Source organism: Cyclopterus lumpus, chromosome 13, assembly GCF_009769545.1.
Source record: "Cyclopterus lumpus isolate fCycLum1 chromosome 13, fCycLum1.pri, whole genome shotgun sequence".
Classification (NCBI taxonomy): Eukaryota; Metazoa; Chordata; class Actinopteri; order Perciformes; family Cyclopteridae; genus Cyclopterus; species Cyclopterus lumpus.
In genome coordinates, this window is record NC_046978.1 from 12,648,204 (window position 1) to 12,668,800 (window position 20,597).

At 44.4% G+C, this 20,597-nt stretch overlaps 1 protein-coding gene across 1 annotated transcript in view; it reads left to right on the forward strand.

The window, feature by feature from the left end:
• Positions 1–915: 915 nt before the first annotated feature.
• Positions 916–20,597, forward strand: part of LOC117741526 (calcium-binding protein 8-like) — a 58,475-nt gene continuing 38,793 nt past the window's right edge. The window contains exons 1-3 of the mRNA XM_034548613.1: positions 916–1,115; positions 8,139–8,260; positions 15,195–15,338. Coding sequence (XP_034404504.1) covers positions 916–1,115; positions 8,139–8,260; positions 15,195–15,338 — 466 coding nt within the window. The remainder of the gene's footprint in view (positions 1,116–8,138; positions 8,261–15,194; positions 15,339–20,597) is intronic.

The window sequence follows — 20,597 nt, forward strand, 5'->3', positions numbered from 1 at the left end:
AGCAAACGGGAAGCGTGTGTGGGCATGCGCGCGCGTGTGTTGGAGGTCGAAGTTTAGCATTGGGGCTGTGAAGGGGTTCAGCCGAGCTCTCACGGTCGACCCCCCGCTGGCGCCCCGCACCAGCACCATCCGAATTCTCATCCCCATCCTCTCTTTGCGCAACAGCTTGCGCCTCTCTTTGCGCAACAGCTTGCGCCTCACGTTGGCGCAAGCACGGCGCGCTCTCTCCCGCAGACAGTCTCCCCGTGTTGACCCGCGGAGCTCTCTGCGCGCGCGCGTAATCCACTGGGACGTGCACGCTGCGTCACCAGCAGCCTCTACTGTTCACGTCCCTGTTTTATCTGTCATTCTTGTCCTCATACTTTCTCTCTGTCTTCTTCCCTCTCGTGGACTCCCACATTCCTTATTTCTCTCTCTCTCTCTCTCTCTCTCTCTCTCTCTCTCTCTCTCTCTCTCTCTCTCTCTCTCTCTCTCTCCAGCCTCTCTGTGTGTTTTGTGAGCACAGCTGCAGGCGGCTGAGTCTGTCATTGGGACTCGCTAATGAGCCCTAGGCTCAGTACCCTATGTGGAGGAATGATTGCACTGGAGAGTGAGTGAGCGAGCAAAGGGAGAGAGAGGGAGAGAGAGAGAGGGAGAGGGAGAGAGAGAGAGAGGGAGAGGGAGAGAGAGAGAGAGGGAGAGGGAGAGAGAGAGAGAGAGAGGAGCCAAGGAGTGGAGCATGAGAGGAGCTGTTGTACCTGCTGCTCTCGGTTCTCAAATATTAACGGGTTTTCTGGGAACCGATGCCGCCGCTCTTGGACAAGCCCAAACTGTGGAGGCAGCCGGGCTCAGTCGTTTGTTGATAGACGGGCTGCTGCCGCCGCCACCGCTGTTGCTGCTGCTGCTGCCGGAGGCACCGCTGCATCTGAGAGTCTGATGGAGGAGGAGGTCACAGAGCCCGATCCTCAGACGGCGGATCCCACGGGCGGGCCGCCGTCACCGGGGACGCACTCTGAGGTAAACGGAGACCTGCCGGGCAACCCGTACCTGAGGGACGGGACGGAGGACGTGACTGAGAGTCCGGCGAGGGAGCCCTTTGTGCTGCAGGATCCTGCTGAGTACAGCCACCAGTGTGGGTAAGAATCAGCATGGGGAAGCAGAACGGAGAGAAAGATTCTGTTGCTGCAGGCGGCAGCTGGCAATGTGTGCAGAGAGGTGGCACTTCTCTGGGACGCCCCCGGCTCCTTTTTTTCTTTTCTTTTTTCTTCTCAGTTTTTGGAGAGCGTGTGACGATGGGTTGATGAAATGCCTTTGCACCCACTTGGCTGCGATTCCAAGCACAGTCCAAAGCACTGCGAAGTAATTAGACCATAAATTGCTCCTGCTGAAGATGCAGGCGCGTCTTAATGATGCATGATAATATCCTTCACCTTATTATCAACATCGCAGGGACAGCGTTTGGAGCCTATGTGTTTCATTTCATACCTTGGCATCCTTTTACGCAGCGTATAGGAGCAGATACAGTTGGGGGGTCGAAAGCAGTCGGTAATGAATCCATCTGCTTTGTTTATTTTCTTTCTTTCTTTACCTTGATGGTATATTTGCCATCCCCTTTTGTGTTTTTGATGCAGCAGCGTTCAGCATGGTCAGAGGCTCACTGTGTTTACCCAGACCCATGCAGGTGGACGGAGCCATCCGACGGCACCAAGCTGCATGTCTTACAACTGAAACGTCGCCAAGTGTGACCAGAATACCTCAATTTTGACTTGATTCTACAGAACTTGTGTTTTTTAAGACAATGAAGCTGTTTTGTTCTCTGGCACTGATGGAAAAGGGAAACAATCTCAGTGCGGAATTGGCTTCTGCGTTTCTCTCTTTTTGGTTGGAAACTTTTTCATGTATTCTGCTAATGTGGCCACACCCGCAATCTGTGATGTCACAGCAGGAATTTGCAAAAAGGTGCAACGCTCACTGTTTCTTTTGGTTTATTAGTTCAACAGTGTCTTCTTCTTGTGGGAAGGAGTTTATCACGGCACAGCAGGACTCTGGCGATACTGTGAAATGGCGGGAGAATGATCTCCGATCCCGCGAGAATCCATTGGGCTTCAAGTGATGCGTTGTTGTCAGTGTTCTGTGAGGATCTACCAGGACGTGATTGTAGGTGTATGTGAGGCTACGCATAGAGGCTGCCCCCGGAGAGGTTAGCATAGCTGCTGCAATGGCATCTGTAAGATCTGAACTGGAGTGTTTCTTCCTTTTGGAAAAGAAAGTGCAAAGAACGAAAATGTTGATTGGGGGAAAATAGGTTTTGCCCTTTTCCTGATTGGATTGGCCATCTATCAATCAAACTCCTGCAGAAGCAAATCACCTCCCCTCAGTACTTTTTAGTTCTGTGTGACAAACCATCTGATGCGTCGGGTTAGGAAGGAATACCAATTCGTCGGTGTACCTTCAAAAGGTTGCATTGCATCCTGCTGTTAACTTGGTGTATTTAAACCAGGGCTGATTTTTTTTTCTCAACATGTTTTGAAGACTTACCCATTAAAGACCCCCAGAGCCATGGTCCTCTTTGCAATGTTGATTTCGTGGTCGGAGCGTTTGCTGCGGGTACACAGCGTTCTGCTTGTGCCCCCCTCAGTATTGGCCCGTTGCTTACTGACCGTTGTGCTGTTGGTCTGTTGTGAGAAATTGCCATCTGGCTTCCATGCCATGCAGAGGGCTTTGAATAAAGCTGTGCACTCTTCAATAGCCAAGACTCGGAACTGGTGGTGTGGTCGTGGACTGTTTAGTCATTTCATAGAGAGAGAGAATCAATACAGAGACGATCAATGTGCAGAAATAGTCTGTTTAACTGTCAGGCTACACAGTATCTAGTTGGACACAACAAATCCTTTTGTGATTACTGCTCCATTTCTTCATCCTAAAGGACAAACTACTGGATATGCTAAATATCATAATTTCTGAACCGAGAAACGTTTCACATCGCCCCCCTATCACGCTTGTACAAACGCACAATGCCATGGGGTTAATGTTGTGAAGCGACTGGTTCTGTTTATGCCCCCAGAAACTACTTGGTTAAGGCTAGAAAAAAATATCAGAGGATCCTTTCATTCAAAGACCTCATCCACATTGTAGAAATCCTCTAAATATTCAGCCATGACATTGGGAATCTTGCCAACAACTCTGCCCGACCGGTACACGATTCTGCTGTCGTCTTCCGGCAACGCGTCTTCATTTTCCGAACGAGAATTCTCCTTGAGCGAGACTCTTGTGCTGGCAGACGCTTATGATAACAATTGGAGACGGTCGGCAACAAAAACGAGCAATTTTAGTGGCTGTAAATTGACGTTGCAGCCCTTGGGCGACGGACGTCGATACTGGACCAATTTCAGAAATAGTTGTCCCTTTATAGTCATCTAGGCACAGAAACATGGGCGAATAGGTTGCAAAATATCAAGCTGCCCTTTAAGCAGACTTCTTTGTTGTGTGACACTAATCTGTGATCGTTGCTGGACCCAAAGAGGAATGAGTTTGTCCTGCCTGCCCGCCAGCTCTTTGAGGATATGCAGCATTTTAATTGCAACAGTGCAATTGCGGCTTCCCACCTTCTTCCTCCAAGGTCAAAGTGTTTTGATTAGTCATGTGATCTTTGTCTTATTCTTGAGGTGTCCGTACAAGCAGTGCTCTCCCTATAAATGCATGCATACAACTTCAGGGGAGGTGCTTTTTATTTATGTGCCTGCTGTAATTGGGTTCATTTCTGCCATGACCCAGCCTCGACAGCCCTGAAAGGACTTGAAAGGACTATAATGATGCAGTAATAGTTTAGTCTATAGACTACCTTCCAATAGTTTTATTGCGGGTGACTGGAAATACACTTTTAAAAAGAAAGCAAGAATATGCTTTCAATGACTTTAATAAAATAACCATTTCTAACAGAAGGTGTCTTTTCAAACACTCTGGACATTGGACAACTGTGCATCCACATGCAAGGAAGCTGACAGGTAGAGGGAAAAATAAGTGTGTGTATATAGATTTCTATATAGCAACAATGACCAGAAATATAAGTTTTTTTACACAAGTCAAGTGTTCGGTAAGTCCTAAACTGTACAAATATACAACTACACTATGTGCATGTACCTTTTCCTTCGTTATTCTTTGAACTGTCAATCCTTAACGCACCTGTTACGTTTACTCAGGTGGAACTTGTGACGTGTAGTTTTGGGTGGAAAAGGCTGGAAAACTGAGATGTTAAAGTCTGCAATCACCTGTTTACCAGATGCACAGGAAGTATTTGCTGAAGATTACTCTCTTTTAGTCACTCGGCTCTGAGAAATTCGATTGGTAACAGGTTTATTATACTCTGGGAACCAAGCCGAGGTTGGGACAGTGGAGGAAGCTGCAGCAGCAAACAATATGACAGAATAAATAACCCAAAACTTAAATTCTCTTGACCTTGGAAACAACATATGATCAAACAATGTCACGGCAAGGTTTATTTTAACAGAACGGTTACTAAATGGATTGATTTCCTATCTCCTCAAATGATTGGTTGACAAAGACGTCGATTCATTCAATTAATTGTTTCACGTGTGACTGAAGTACTGAAAATACTTTTGCACTTCCCAGCCTCCAAACTTCCTACGGCACATCTCTGACCCCGAGTCGGTGTCATTGAACATTTTTTCCAATCCTTGTTGCCGAAACAAATGTCCGTCCTCTGCTCGGAGCTGGTTAGTGCAGGCTTTTAGCCGGATAAGCAGATTACTTAAGAAATCACGGCCAAAGTGTCAGAAACGTGAGAAAACTGATAATGGAAGCTGCAGTTGTCCTCCATCCTCCATGGAGCAGACGTATAGAACTAAGCACAGGGCCATTGTTAAGCCAAAGAGTAACGGTTTGAGCTGCATGTCATTACTGCCTCTAATTTTGCCCTGTGATGTTTTTCCTCTCCACGCTTCAGTTATCCAACACTGAATGCACAGTCTGCTCCTGACGGATGTATTATTATGGAATGTATGTCAATTCTGTCCCCTGCATGGTAAATCGCTCCGATCAATATTTCCTTATGTTGGCCGCGGCAACGCAAAAGCGCCAATGGTATACACATGTGTCAAACAGCTGACAGCTTATGGGTCGGCTGGAAGCGATGATATGGAAAGAACGGACAAGAGCGATGATTGTTATATTCATAATGACGGCGGAGAGATGACTGAATAATTGATGATTTAGGAAATAAAAAATTCTGAGAATACGGTTGCGAGAGAAAGCTTAAGGCGTCGTTGCAGACGTCTTGATATGCACTCTTATTAAACTGACAAACAAGAAAGATGCAGGGGCCAGTTTTCAATTTGTGAGGAAGTTGATGGCTGGCAGCTCCAAAGAGTGAAGTATTTTATAAATGATCGAACAGAACATGCAAACATTGATTCCTTTCACAACCAAGGAAAACTAAAAGAAACTCAGTCGACATTACTCCAAAAATACCAAACTTGAGGACTCAAAACCGCAGTCCTCCGACCACGCCCACTTGTTATATACAGTGTGTTACGAGCAGCACTCGCTCCAAAAGTCATCTAAATTGCAAAACATATGCAACACTGACAGCCTGTCCCTTCAGGCCTCCCCTGAGACCACTCTGCAAAATTAATTGAATGTATCTGTCAAGCTAGCAGCTCGTGTGACTCGTAATGAGTGCACGGGTAGAGAGTGTGCACGCAGGTAGTCCGTCACTTCGTCGAAGGCCTTATTGCTGTCCTGCGACAGCCACAGATACTGGATTTTTTACTTTGTTTGGTCAGAGCATTTGATTCATCATTTGCTGTTGGGATGTATAGAGAATTTCCTCCAATAAAACAAAAAGGTTTCTAAAATACAAGACTTCCCGTAGCTTAAAATAAATGGAACAAATGTGCAAGTGGCTATACTGTCACATTTTAAAGGCCTTAATGTGTTTGCATTTGCTCTCAGCCAACTCAGAAATGTCCTCTTACCGATAAAGCATCAATACCTTTTCATAAAACATTGGTTAGGACTTATAAACCCTTTGCTACTTCGAGTATGCCTCTACAGTTCCGTGATGATTCACCTGGCACGTGTGGTGTATATATATATATATATATAAGTATATATAGATAAGTGTTTGAAAAAGAGATGGGTAGGAGGAAACAAGCAACATTTAAAGTATTAGACTCATTCCCCTCAAGAGAGCACTATTTGGTCATTTGGACAGCAGCGCTCCTAAAACCTGAGTCTACGACTGCGGATGCTGCTGAAACGCCAAAAGAGCCGAGCTGCTGCTCGTTGAACGTGTCCTCTCGTTTCGTAAGAAATAGCGCGGCTCACTTTCAGATGTTCGCCTTATCAAAGCTCCTGTGATTGTGAGGCTGACTTGACTCTGCAGCAGTGGGACGTTGAGAAGCTTCAGAAGCAGTTCGATGTTCTGTGCGGCTCCGTTGGCGTCACGTCTCGGATCGCTTTCGAACCCCTCGTTCTGTCTCAGTTCGCATCTCATCTCATCGAGAGCAAATCCAATTAGAGGGAAGGAAGCAGTTGCCCGAATCTCTCTGCTCTATGTGCTCTTATTCTCCCCCCGTGCCCTTGAATAATGAATTTCCTCCCTCACATTTACACATCTTAGTTCAATCAGAGAGAACAGTTAGATAAAGAAAGGATAATGTTTATAGATAACAGATGATATGAAATGATGAAGTCTCAGAGTCTTTGGCGCTTGGACTCCACGAGGAGATTTGTAATTGAGGGCCGACGCCCCGATCAGCAACGAGATAGACCCCCCCGTGGAGTCCAGACCTGGTGGTGATGAGCTGATAGAATGATGAGATGATGAAGCTGATGGATCCGTGAAGACTGGGCGGAGATGGGGAGGTGGAGGGGTGCGTAACAGCAACATGAATGAACTGAAGGTAGAGAGACAGTCATATTTAAATGAGACAGCAGCAAGATGGTTGGCTAACCGTGTCATTGTTTCCGTGTGCTTATTGGATAGAGGGGACCAGCTGATCTGCGCAGCCGGTGTCATGATTGACGGCGCAGAACAATGACAGCAAGTAATCAATGAGTGAACATGTGTGAGAAATGATTGGCAGGAATGTGAGGAATAGATGGCGGGCTGATGGGTATGGTCTTCCTGTCTGGACTTGCGCTAAAGCTCCATTACACACACACACACACACACACGCACACACACAAATTTGCCACATAAACCCTTAGAGTTATAAAAGTCTCCCTCACTCATTCTTTGAGTAATTTATGGATCTCGTTCATGCTGTGCCCCTTCGACACTCATTTGTTTTTTGGCTTCAGCAACATCACAAATGGACAAACCAGATCCCTGTTTCTGATTATCATGAAAAAATGACATTCCCATAAAGCGAAACTGCACTGTCAATTATGGTTCGAGGGGAATGTATTTTTGATCTCATTCCATTTGTTTTTGACGTATCGCCAATAAGTTTCTAATCAAAGTCGTCGTAAGCGCTCGGAGGTTCGAGGTGGACGGCCAAGTCAAACAAATATAGGATGTCCACCCAGGAGACTGCTGTTCATGTCTCGTGTGAAACCAAAAGTTGGTGCTGACTTACTTTCATTAAGTGCAAAACGTCTTAAAATCTTTTAATCTTAATCGTAATCAAGCCAAAACCTGGGGAAAAATGCAGCTTATTTGAAACACAACCAAGAATGCAGTTCTATGAAACCATAGTCTGTATATAAGGAGTGGACGATGTCATTGTGACGTCACCCGTTGGTTTGTGAATTGCCAGTGAACAGAAGTTTACATATTTGGCATATGCGTCTCTATAGTTGGGATACCTGTCAATCACAGTAAGCCCGCCCTCAAGCATGCCTGCTTTATAGTCTGTTTGACTCTTTTGTCGGAGACATGGTCGTGTTTTTAACTTAATGGAGGATTTATCCACTTCTCATATTTGTATTCCTGGCTAATTAGAATGCCTAATAACAGGATGTAATTTTGCAGTTTCACCTCCCTGATAACCCACTTTTAGAAACATGTGTAATGTTTTTAGACTTTTTAGATTGTTGCTTTGTGTTCAGAATTAATTCTTTTTAAACGCCCAAGAGAGACATTTCTTGGGCACTTCCCTTTGCTTCACTAAGCGTTTCCTTCTGTCGCCTCTCAGGGAGAAGATGCCATTCCACCATGTGACGACAGGCCTGCTCTACAAGGGGAACTACCTGAGCCGCTCTCTGTCGGACAGCGACAGCGACGCGCTGGCCAGCATCACCGTGGAGGAGCTGGGCGGTAAGGCGTCTCAGTAAACTGTCTGGCTGCAGTACTGCCTCATGCTTAATGTCCATTTAAAGGGATTTGGCTACCCAGCTGCTGCCCTTCGACCCCCCCATTGGCAACATTTACCGCCGAATGAAGATGGGCTGAAGACATTTTAACATCTACTGTACGTCGCTAATAAAACCTGAAAAAAAGACTTGATGATGAGAACCACAGCTATCAAAATATCAGATTGTCACTAGACACTTATCAGGCCCATAATTCACAATTATATTGAAGCGATATATAGATAATATTTTTTTTAAATATATATATATTATAAAATATACTGTATATAATATAGAAAAAACATTTGGGGCAAAAAAGGGTATCTATTAAAATAAATGAAGTGTATTATCTAAAAAATGATTTACGGCGCACTGGATTATTTACACATACTGGATTATTTAACATCAGTATTAGGCAACTCTTATTTTTTTAACTTTTTTTTTTAGATATTTTATTTTGAAGTGAGACAAAAGTCAGCTCTATAGAGCAAGAAAGAAAATATACTTAGACTAAAAAACTTGCACCTGCGTTACAGTAAATATACCTGTACCTGTATCGCACTTTACTAGTCTTCCGACCACTCAAAGTGCTTTAACACTTGTTAAAGGGTTTAGATGTTGAACTGTATCGCATGTAATAAAACCTGGCGGAGCCACTGCGTGTACTATTTAGGAGCTTCGTTTCCAGTTTCTAAACCCATCCACAAATGATGCGGCGGTACCGAAGGGCCACGAGGCCCGGTGGGTTTTGCCAGGCGATAACTCTTTGAAGAAACAACACGGTGCCGACGAAGCAGCGCGATGAAATATTCTCCACGTAGTTTATCTCACCGGGAGCATTCGCGTCCCGCTGGCTTTCTGTCTCTCGACTTGACAATGTGTGCCGTTGCTGAGGCGGCGTTTGATCAACCCTTTGTTTTGGAGCCCGTCTCGGAGTAATCACCTGGGCCTGTAGAACACAACAACTGATCAAGTACAGTCTGCAGCAGTGGCAGCCTCATCGGCGGAAAGCAAGTAAACAAACTAGACTCTGAAATATTTATCCATTGATGCGACATTAAGCTGCCGTCTGAGAAATTGGCTGCACGGCGCACGGTAATAGCCAGATACCCGGTCCGGGTGGAGTTTTAATATGCATGGGGATATTTGCAGCGTGTGAATTTCTCATTCCCCGTTTCAGCGTGTTTGTGGAGAAAGGTTCGAGGGCCCTTGTGAGGGCAACTCGAACACGGTGAAGCTGACGAACACTAATGACTGCATCGGTGCTCACTCTACTCTCGATGTTGGATGAGCGTCGGTGGTGTCGCAGTCGGCTCGCAGCGAGGAGGTCAACAGATGTTTAGACTCTGTCTCGTTATCCGAGTGGGAGAAAAGAGCTATTCACGCCTCTAACTAGTGAAGCGAGGCCGCAACCCTTTTTCTCTCGGACCACAGTGCAAGAAATGTCACACACCCACATTCTTCTGGGATCACATTGATAAATGTTCATGAATTGACTTTAACATTTACAAAATAACAACAGATTACAGCAACAACAGATAACAACAGATCTTTCACTAGTAACTGATGCAAAGTGTAAACATCTGTGCACCCAAACTGGAGACATAATCATATTCATCAAATTAGAATAATAAAAGTAATAATTTTTAAGCTTCCATTGTCCTTCAACAAGGTTTTTAAATTCCTTGTGCACTGACATCCTCGTGTCTCCCATAATACGCAGATATTTGCACTGGTTTTGAAAACCTTTCGACAAAGAGTAAAAAAAAAGAAGAAGAAAAAGAAGCAATTTCCGGTTGTTGTTGTTTTTCTTTGAAGTCGAAAGAGACACGCAGACGATGCAGCCACACTTTCTTTCACCAGACACCATTAGAAACGCTCCTCTACCGGTCTCGTCTTTCGAGAGTTGTCAGAAACTCCTGCATGTCCTTCACCGCCGCTGCTTCTGCACATTCAACACTTTCAGCCTCGCAATATTTAAAGAGGCAATTTACTGTATTTGTCTTCAGCCATTAAAAAGCTTGAGGCAGCAGCGCGAGCTGTCACACGGTCCAGGGTGTTGAATCAGTCAGCCGGTGTGTTGTTTGTTTCTGCTTTGGAAATGTCTTGCCTGTACTTTTGTTTTATGACTGTATGAATACCTCCTTGAGATTCATTCAGACACTTATTATGGGCCACTTTTGTAATTTGACTCATAAAGTTGACGGTGTCTTTGCAGCAGGAAGGAGGGTCACGTGGTCTTTGTACGACCTTTAAACCAGTATTTAGGGTTTGCTAATTGGCTCTTTGGAACAGAAATACAAAACATGCTACATTGATCTTTCAATCAATATTTGTGAACACACACACACACTCCCTGCCAAGCCTCTCACATGTGGTCCAGTCGAAAGCCCAAACTAAGGAGCTGGCTTTGCAGATTTAGTTTGAGCATGTGCACCCAAAAGCCAGTTAGTTAAAGCTTTCTTCATTAGCTCTAAAAGCAATGAACCAACATTTCTAATGTGTATCTTTATCCCAGCTGTCGTTTCTTCATCACAGTGTTGATGCCCATGCGACATGCCCTCGCTTCCGGCCATGAGTGCATCCTTTGTGCCGCCTGAGAGCAATGTGTACATCATTTATTGCACCTCAATTGTTAATGTAAAAGCAGTTTTTGTTACAGGCAGCAGAATAGTCCTCTACTGACAAAGAGCAATCTTCTCTCCGCTCTTTGTGCTCTCTGGTCTGTTGTTCCTGCCACAGGAAAACTCTCCAGACCGGTGTCCTGAAAGCACAAGCTGAGCTGTGCAAACACTCACAATAAGGCGATATATGGTTTCACAATTTTGGGGATGTGGAGTTTTACGAAAGGGACCGCTCTCTCTCAACTTGAAATCCTCGTCTGTGATTAGCTTTTGATAAAGATATAAAAAGTTTCCCTTTTTAATTAATATGCAAGACAACGATGGGCACAACCATGCTGGTGAATAACCTCTCGCTTGTTCAGTTTTATGATGAGCTGTAAATTCCTCTTCCTCATGTAAATTGGGCTTTTTCGCATTGATGTTGGTACTTTACAGGCCAAAGGCTGCACAGGGCCAGTGACCCTTGTTTACACGTGATCAAATGTTAACACTCAGACCATAATATGTAGAGTAGACATTAGCCAGAATGTTTATGAATTGGGCAACGGGAATGCATCATCAGGGAGCTTCATCACTTCCAATTAAATGTGCACAAAACTAGAGATATTCCATTGTTTCTATACCGATAGCTGAACTGGCGTACTGGCCAATACGGAGTTCAGATTCGATACCAGTGTGTTAAAAAACAAACAACAAGGAACTATTTACCGGCCTATATATGTATATATTATTTTTTTACAGATCATTTTATGAAAGGAATAACAGAGCGAAAAATAACGGGGAATAAACACATACATTTCCAGATTTTCGATTACGGGCCTTACAGTTAATAGTCTAATCTAGTAATACTGTATCCTCCTAACACTGCATGGATGTGATGTGATTGCTATCATCGTTGTACAGCCTGGACACCTCAGAACTAAACTTGCATGACTGTACACGTCACCGTTTTACTGGTGCAGTTTTCAAGTATAAAATATTTCTGTATTGCTGCGTTGGCACTTGGCCAATCTTTGCCGAGCATGTGCAACTTTCTTTTCCTGGAGCGGATGATAAAAGTAGCTAACGAGGCAGCCATCTTGTTTCTTTCTCATCTCAGTTGTGCAGTACCTATCAGGCAGGATGTAGGGCCCAGGTAGCCCGTGAGACCTCGTGGTGTTGTTCTCGCACGGCATAAATGAGCCGATGAATGATATGATGACGGGATATCGGCTATCGGCGCACACGCTGGCATGCTCGCCGTTACCCGATGCAACATTTTAGGCCGTATCGGAGGGATTTTACAATACTGGGTACCCGAACATTGTTGCTCAGCCGGATCACTGTGTACACTCTATACAGCATACTGGGTATAGTGAGAGCTCCGGTCCGGGTCCAACAGCAGACTGCAGTAGACACTGCACCACGCGGTGAGCTGTGTCTGTATCCACAGAGGACAGCGAATTACAGGCAGACTTCACATTAAAAAGTCCCGGAAAAATGGAGGCTTAACAGCAAAAACTAAAATATGGTATTTTATTAAAGGTTTAGTGAAGGCGCAGAGGAAGAAATCCTTCCTTGTCGGCACTTAAGGGTCTTCGTTCACTTAGCATGCTGAGCTGGACCAGACAGCAGTAAGCCTGCGGGGAGCTGGTTTGTGTCTGCTCAGCCCACCAGCGCTGAGCTTTCCTTGAGGGAGAGAGGGAGAGAGGGAGAGATGGAAAGAGGGAGAGAGGGAGAGCGGGAGAGAGGGAGAGAGGGAGAGATGGAGAGAGGGAAAGAGGGAGAGAGGGAGAGCGGGAGAGATGGAGAGAGGGAGAGAGGGAGAGGCTGACCAGCATTAGGTAGCTCGTTTCCAGCTCCATGGGCACATAAATAGCAGTTCCCACTTTGCAGCTTTTGTGCTGGGGGCCATGTAGATTCGTATTCAGAGGGGCCTCACCTCACTGCATGCAGCACACTGATGGGGATCACAGTAACCTGCAACAGTCCTGGCATCAGTTGGGGGAGCTGTCCAGGGTGCTGACCTAAAGTCACCGATCACTCTGGTGGCGAGGAGGCCAGTATGGAACAAACTTATCTTCAGATTTGACACGGTATTAGATCAAAGTTAACAAAATGCCACAATCTTTCTGTGTGTACATGCGTCCCAAAATTGCCAAAAACAAATGTTTACACTTATAATGTAAATGTATTTAATCATATTTTATAATTCAAATTGGTTTCTGGTTCTTTATGCTAGCTTAAGTCCACATACGGTTCTTATTAATATATCTTCCTAGAGCTGAGATTATTAGTTGATGAAATGACTAATTCATTATTTTTTTACATCGACAGAGAGAGTTAATTACTCTTGTGATTCCACACGCAGAGCAAGTTTGATTTGGTACAATTAGGTTCACCCCAGAGAGCTGAGCAGCTACCACGTGAACACGATTTCTTTTCTCTTTTCTTTATGCCGTGTTTTTAATTTGCATAGTTTTGGTCAAGTCTTGATGGACGGACACACTTGTGCATGAAATGGACTGAATCATTGGAACATATAAATGCCGTCTTCATGTTGTTGTTCTGTTCCGACACACTCCCGACACAGGGGAGTAAACAACAAAGACCTGAGTCACATATTGGAGTAGTGGGGGGTGGAATAATCAGGATGCCTTTCATGTTGTAACACCCTTGAAAATATTACCTCTTCAAACGATGTCGCTTGCTTTATTTGCTTCGGACCAGCTGTTTCGGGGGAAGCAGCGGCATCCTGTTTGGATGCAGGTCGCCGACTGTGACCCCTTTTATTGTCGACCGTTGGCACCGTTAGCACCGTTTTCCGATTTTATGAGGTGATTCATAATTACTGCTCCAGTTATGTTTTGTTGTTCCAAATCATTTGCCATCAGTCTGGTCCCGATCGGCAGCAGTGCCGCAGATAATAAGATGATTGATTGGGCTCATTTTCTTTATGATGCTTTTAGTTCAGTTTGTCAATTTCTTGGTTCTCGGCAGTCAGAATTTGGGTTTTTTCCTCAATAGCGATGCCTACAAATACTCAGTTAAGATGGATTTGTTTCAAGAATGTATGATCTAGTCTGCATTGTTTTTCTGTGCGTTTTTGTGTGCGGTTGGGTCCAACACTTGCATAGAGGTACAGTGTATGTCCTCTGTGGTTCCCTGGGAAGGATGGAGAGAAACCACCCACTCCATCCTCCAGTCTCACATGATTCAGTGCTCAACAGTGTGCTCATCATATCATGCAGTCATAGTGTTCTTCAGAGAAGTGACATTTTACCTCTATTTTAAAAAAAAGCCACAAAAAAAGCCAAAAGCAGATGCCTGTCTGTTGGTGCTCTTTATGAAATGTGCATTTATTAAAGCGTGCCGACTCAGTCCGCGTTTTTTCTTCTTCATTGATCTAGTTTTGATCTCTGCTGAGAGAGTGAGTCAATAAAGTAATATGTCGCAGAACCTGTGTGCTGCGTTGTTTGAAACAAAAAACCTGAGACGGCACGGCAGGCATTGATTAGAAAATGTAAGTTTGCAGTATAAATGATGCACAGAGCAGGAATGGTGCTCGTCTCCAGCAGCATCGATGGGGGGGGGACATTACACACCATAGGAAAATATCCTGAAGGTCACAGGTGTGTGACCTTCACCTCACCCCCCTCTGAGCAAACCACACCCTTGTAGCTTGCCAACTCTTCGAAGGTTGCTCTGGGATTTGGACTACTTATGAGAGATAAAAAGTATAATGTAACTACAAACCAGTAAAACAAAGGCCATAGAGAATAAAGGAGCTCACCGAAGGGTCGCGTGCGACAGCAGGTGGAGAAAACAAATCGATGGGGTGGAATTGATGTTGTTAACCTGAGGAAGTGGTGCGAGACCAATTGCATAATGCACAGCCCGACGCTGGGTCAGAGAGGGGGAGAGAGAGAAAGAGGGAGAGAGAAAGAGAGAGAGAGAGAGAGAGGGGATAAGAGAGCTGTGCGAATGATGATGAGAAAGAGAGAGGGTGAAACACCAATTCACTTCATTCAAAGCAAGATGAATTCAAAGTCTTGAGACGGGCATCACTGCCAAAGAAAAGGATGGAGTCCCAAAAAGAATCCAGAGAGCGGTGTTTCTGGCAGACTAAATAAACACACACACACACAAGCACACACACACACACACACACATAGACACACGGTGCTGTAAATGTAAATGAATAAGTGTTTGTGTTCTTGCAACTCGGACGCACCAGGGACGCACTCTTCATACATGCTGAGTCGATTTCCTGTATTTTCTTTTTTATCTTGGCAGAGATCCGCGACGCGTTTAAGGTGCTGGATCGTGATGGAAACGGGTTCATTTCCAAACAGGAGCTGGGCATGGCCATGCGCTCGCTGGGCTACATGCCCAGTGAGGTGGAGCTGGCCATCATCATGCAGAGACTAGACATGGACGGTGAGTCGCATGCACACACACACACACACACACACACACATACACACATACACAGATTTACAGTAGACAGTGTGTTTCTATTCAGTCTTGCCTGTTCAGATGCACACATCACACAGACCTCTGTCACGTATACAACACTTATTCATGCACACTTATTTATTCATTTCAATCTCGACCGCCCGCCGTTTCCGCTCGACAAATGAAAGCACCTAAAGTCCAACTGGAGAGTGAGATTGATAAAAAACAATGCACACATGGCATTAGCTATCGCAGAGCAAAGTGGTTCTTTATATTGGTTGTCCAGCTAGAACAAAAGTAATCGCCGTCTGCAGTGAGAAGGTGAGAAGCAAAGCCGTCTGCATCAACCGTGATTGACATACTGCAAAAGATTAGACTCCTCCAATTGTATACAGCTGGGAGGGGGAAAACGCAATATGCAAATCTCTGGGGAAATATTACAATTCGTCATGCTGTTATCACAGCCTTTGATAAGTGCTTTTCATTTTCACTTTGGAGAGAGAAATAACTATAAAGGGTTCAAGGCTGAATATTAAAGTTGACTGCAGCTGCTTTTGTGCCTCAGGGTCGGGTATTGTTGCATCGTCTGCTGAGGCAACGTGAGGAAGCAGCCGAGGCAACTTTCCGAGCTGACAAAGGTCATGTCAGCTTTTTTCAGGCAGTCTGTGACTTGTAATGCTGTTTGTTTATTTCTTAATTCACTTGGCTCTCATTGGTCTTGAATATGAGTTTGTTGGAGTTGCAGTCGGGGAAAACCTCTTTCCCTTCAAATGACCCAGGTCAACTTGTTTGCATTGATGTCATTAGCGACATACTGGGGTTTTTCTTTGTTTAGGCATTATTGAATATCAGGATTGACTGGCTGCCTTGCAAGGGCTTTTCGGCTTAGACAAACAGATGAAGCGAGAGGCCCACGTACTGACTTCCTGTCCAGAGAAGCATGCCAAAAGTCAGATTTACATGAATAGAAAGTGACAGCACTGACATGGTGTAAATTATTGAGATACAACTAGGCGGCAACCTCCAGTTCTGCCGTCTTAAACTTGCATTCTCTCTACTGACCAGCAGGGGGCGACTCCTCTGGCTGCAAAAAGAAGTCTGGTTGTATAGAAGTCTATGAGAAAATGACTCTACTTCTCTTAATTTATTCCCTCAGTAAACAATGTGCACATGAGTTTATGGTCTCAATCTCTAGTTCCTTCATCAATACAGCATGATGTTCATTTAGTTAATAATGCTCCATTTAGAGTCAAATAGACAATAAAGCTGGGTATGCTTTAGGGCGGGCTTACTGTGATTGACAGGTCGCTGCCGCTACCAGAGACGTACACGGCGTGTCTACGTCACTCCTCCACATTCCAAATATGAAAACTTCCGTTCACTGATTGCCTCAAAAACAACATGGCGACGGACGTAATCCAAGGGGCTTTAAAATAGCCTACAAACCAATGGGTTTCTACTACTTCCTGTATACAGCCTGTGGATACAAGCAGTTTCAGTTGACCAGTAGGAGGCGAAAAGAGCACTTCCAAACATTCTCTTACCTGCCTGACTGATCTACTAAAAACTCTGTTCACATACATCATAAGGGAGAAACATATTTATGTTTTTGTTTTTGACACATTACACAGGACTTTCACCCAGGAGGCTGCAGTTCTGTAGTGTGTTCAACCAAAAAGTTAATTTTTTTAATTTATGTCCATAATTTGAAAAACATAACGAACATTATTATTTTCAACCAAACCATGATATGGTTAATGAAAATAATGGTTATATGGAGGCCTTGTTAATTAATTATCTCCTCATGTAGTCGACTCATATATGCACAGCAAAACACATGGGACTGCAACTAGTTCCATCACACCCTGATTTGAAGATGTGAGAGCAGTAACAATATACAGTTACTGTATGTACAGAGTATTTTGTGAAATAATCTTCTCACATGCATGTGCTTCAACACCAAAACAACGAGCCAGTGATCAAAGCAGCATGGAGGAGAGGAGGGCCGAAGCAGATGATCTCTAGAAGGTGCTGATAGGTGATCTGCTCTGCTGTCAAGCCTATCTGTGTGATCGCTGTTGTGCTCTGCCTTCCCTTCATGGGGAGGTGTGACCACTCGTCTTTGGTCCAGATCGCAGCATTGCACCAGCCTTTTCTTCACTACAGATTACACATGCTTTTCTTTGGATCTGTGTCGGCATGTTTCAACTAAATTCCAACAGAGACCAACATTTAGTTTCATCCCCTTTTCTCTTTTATTAGACGTGTTAGTCTGTTGCTAAACGGAGCAGGATTTCGCATCTTTCTTTAATAAGTCATCATTCTTTTTTGAGCTGAAACAGGATGCTCGGTATTGACATAACAGAGGAATAGACTTGTCAAAAAGCAGGTGGCTTGGACTAAGACATACACAGAACGTGACTCAGCAACTTGAGGTGTCGCAAACGGCAGATGCATCAAAATGAGAGCCGACATGCAACCGCTCCCCCCTTTTACACCTTGTTGTTCCGGGTGATCGCATTGCAACGGGATAGTGCTCGACCACAAGGACGCACATTGTGACCGCATTGAGCACAAGTGTAAATACAATTTTTTTTCAATTCAATTCAGTTTATTTTGTATAGCCCAATATCACAAATTACAAATTTCCCTCAGAGGGCTTTACAATCTGTACACATACGACATCCCTGTCCCAGGACCTCACATCGGATCAGGAAAAACTCCCCAAAAATAACCTTTTCACGGGGAAAAAAGGGAAAAAACCTTCAGGAGAGCAACAGAGGAGAATCCCTCTCCCCGGATGGACAGATGCAATAGATGTCATGTGTACAGAATGAACAGCATTTACAAAGTTACATAAACACATTACAGGAATATGACAATGTATGAATGGAACTCCAATCCATGAAACAGAAGGAGGTAGAGAGGAGGGGGGGCGGGGCGCATCAGCAGGGCCAACGCGGGAGGCCGGCCCACCAGGCATCAGACACCTCCAGGTCCAATGGAGCCTATGAGACGTGAAGTCACAACGACTCCTGGGAGGAAGCAGAGTTAATAAGGTGTAATGGAGAGATGTAAATTCATCCATAAGGAAAGAGAGAAGAGGAGATAGGTGCTCAGTGTATCCTAAAACATCCCCCAGCAGCCTATAAGCCTATAGCATCATATCAAGGGGCTCGACCAGGGCAAACCTGATTCAGCCCTAACTATAAGCATTATCAAACAGGAAAGTCTTAAGTCTACTCTTGAATGAGGTCACTACGTGGGCGGTAGTGACCCACAATGTTCGGGTAAGCTCAGAACATATCACAGGTAGGGGTGGGAGAGTCGAAAAGGGTCAGCGTTCCAAGTAAATTATTGATAACTGACAGAAACATTGTGTGCAATAGTCCACCTTTCACATTCTGTCCACTCTCTCTCTCTCGCTCTCTTTCTCCTTCAAACACACACACAGCGAGCGCCGCTCAGACCTTGTCTCTGTTCTTGTCTCAGTCCTCAGTCCTGACAGGACTGTTGTGGGTTTGGCGGAGCAGACTGGCTCTCAGTCGGTATCAAACGCTGAGGGGTGTGACACCACGTCAGTATTTGACGCCCTGGGAATGAGAACACACTGGACCACCCTGACCTTGATTTTCTTTGGTAAATACTCAACATCAACTGGGTTTTACAGAATGTCAAACCAATCGGCACACCAGTTCAGTAATGTCGTCTGGTCGGACCTGTTTGATTGAAAAGTTTCTGGTTTCAGCGATACAAATGCAGTGTTTTCATTCAGGTGTCAATGTTTTTCCCACCTTAGGGACATTGATGCACACACACTAACAAACCGTATCGGTTAACAAATGGACCAGCCTGAAAACCACCCAACATCCAGTAAACCACCAGATGCTGAATATAGAATAGTCATTCATTATTATTAAGGTGCAAGTTGTTAGATCACCAAGAACATACAAATACTGTGAATGCCATGGACAGTTATTTAAGTCATTTATTACGATTTAATGTATTTTATCTACCCATTTATTTCCTTTCACGGATCTGGAGCCTGTCATATGGAGACTTTCAATTGGGTAATGCTTCATTTTACAGGTTGGAAAATTTCATGGTAATGTATTTTTCTTTTTTTTTAAGATACTACCAAATCACCCTAATATTTACCTCAGAATTCATTGAAAATTACTCCAACATTGTTTAATAATCATATTCAACTATATATCAATAAGCAGTAATAAGTAGCTTTCCAACACGTTTTTTTGACCAATGTAAAAGCAATATAAACCTGTTTTCACACAAATTACATATTTGTTGAATCCTTTTTGAAAAAACCTAAATATCACAAGTTATGAGTCCACCATGTTCCACTGCCATGTTTCAGGAGGCACCTGTATGATTGGGTTTGTTACTGAAACGATCTGTCGTCCTGCATACTTCCTGATACCGATGTGTTGTCAGTGGACAAGCGCATGTTACTGATTGGAGGAGAGTATTACCCAAAGAGTCCAGCAGAGGGCTCCACTTGTGCTTGTAGATCGGGGGTTATAATATCGTAACCTTTGTTTCTGACCACCCTTGTTTTTTGTCTCTGGTTTTGCTCCACAACCTCTTGAGAAAACCATTCACCTCATGTGCTGGTTAGGTACAGGAGCACACAGTTGTCTTGCCAGGAGTCGTTTGCTGAAAACAGTGAGACTGAAACATACAAAAAATGTGCTTTAAAACATCCTTTCACGTAAGATTTAGTCTTGCCCTTAATATAAAAGTTATCGCTTGGTGTAGCCTTAAGCTATATACTTGTGTTTTGTAGCCTGGTCCCTGTACACGCACAGCTTCTTGTACTCCATCCAGTCTAACCTTGAACTTGTACACCAAGGCCCGTCCTTATCTCTACTGTAATCCATCCATCCATCCTCCTGTCCCGACGACCTCGGCTCTCAGCTCTATTCCTCTGGCTAGTCAGAGCAGGAGCAGTGGTACTGCAGGGAGGGGCAGATTGAGTCGTCTTGCATCCCTAACTTTCCTCTGACAAGGTATTAGCCTCATCCGCAGATACAGACAGAGCAGGTGGGAAGACGAGGGAAGCAAAATGAGTTTTCAACAGGGACTTAAAGAGCCGTGAGACAACCGAGAGAAAAGCTAGCGCAGAATAATTATTACTTTTTTTATTCGTCACAGCTTTGAATTCCACCCTATTTTTTATAACCTAAAGATCTGGATTCTCAAGTTCTTTCTGAAATTCCCTCA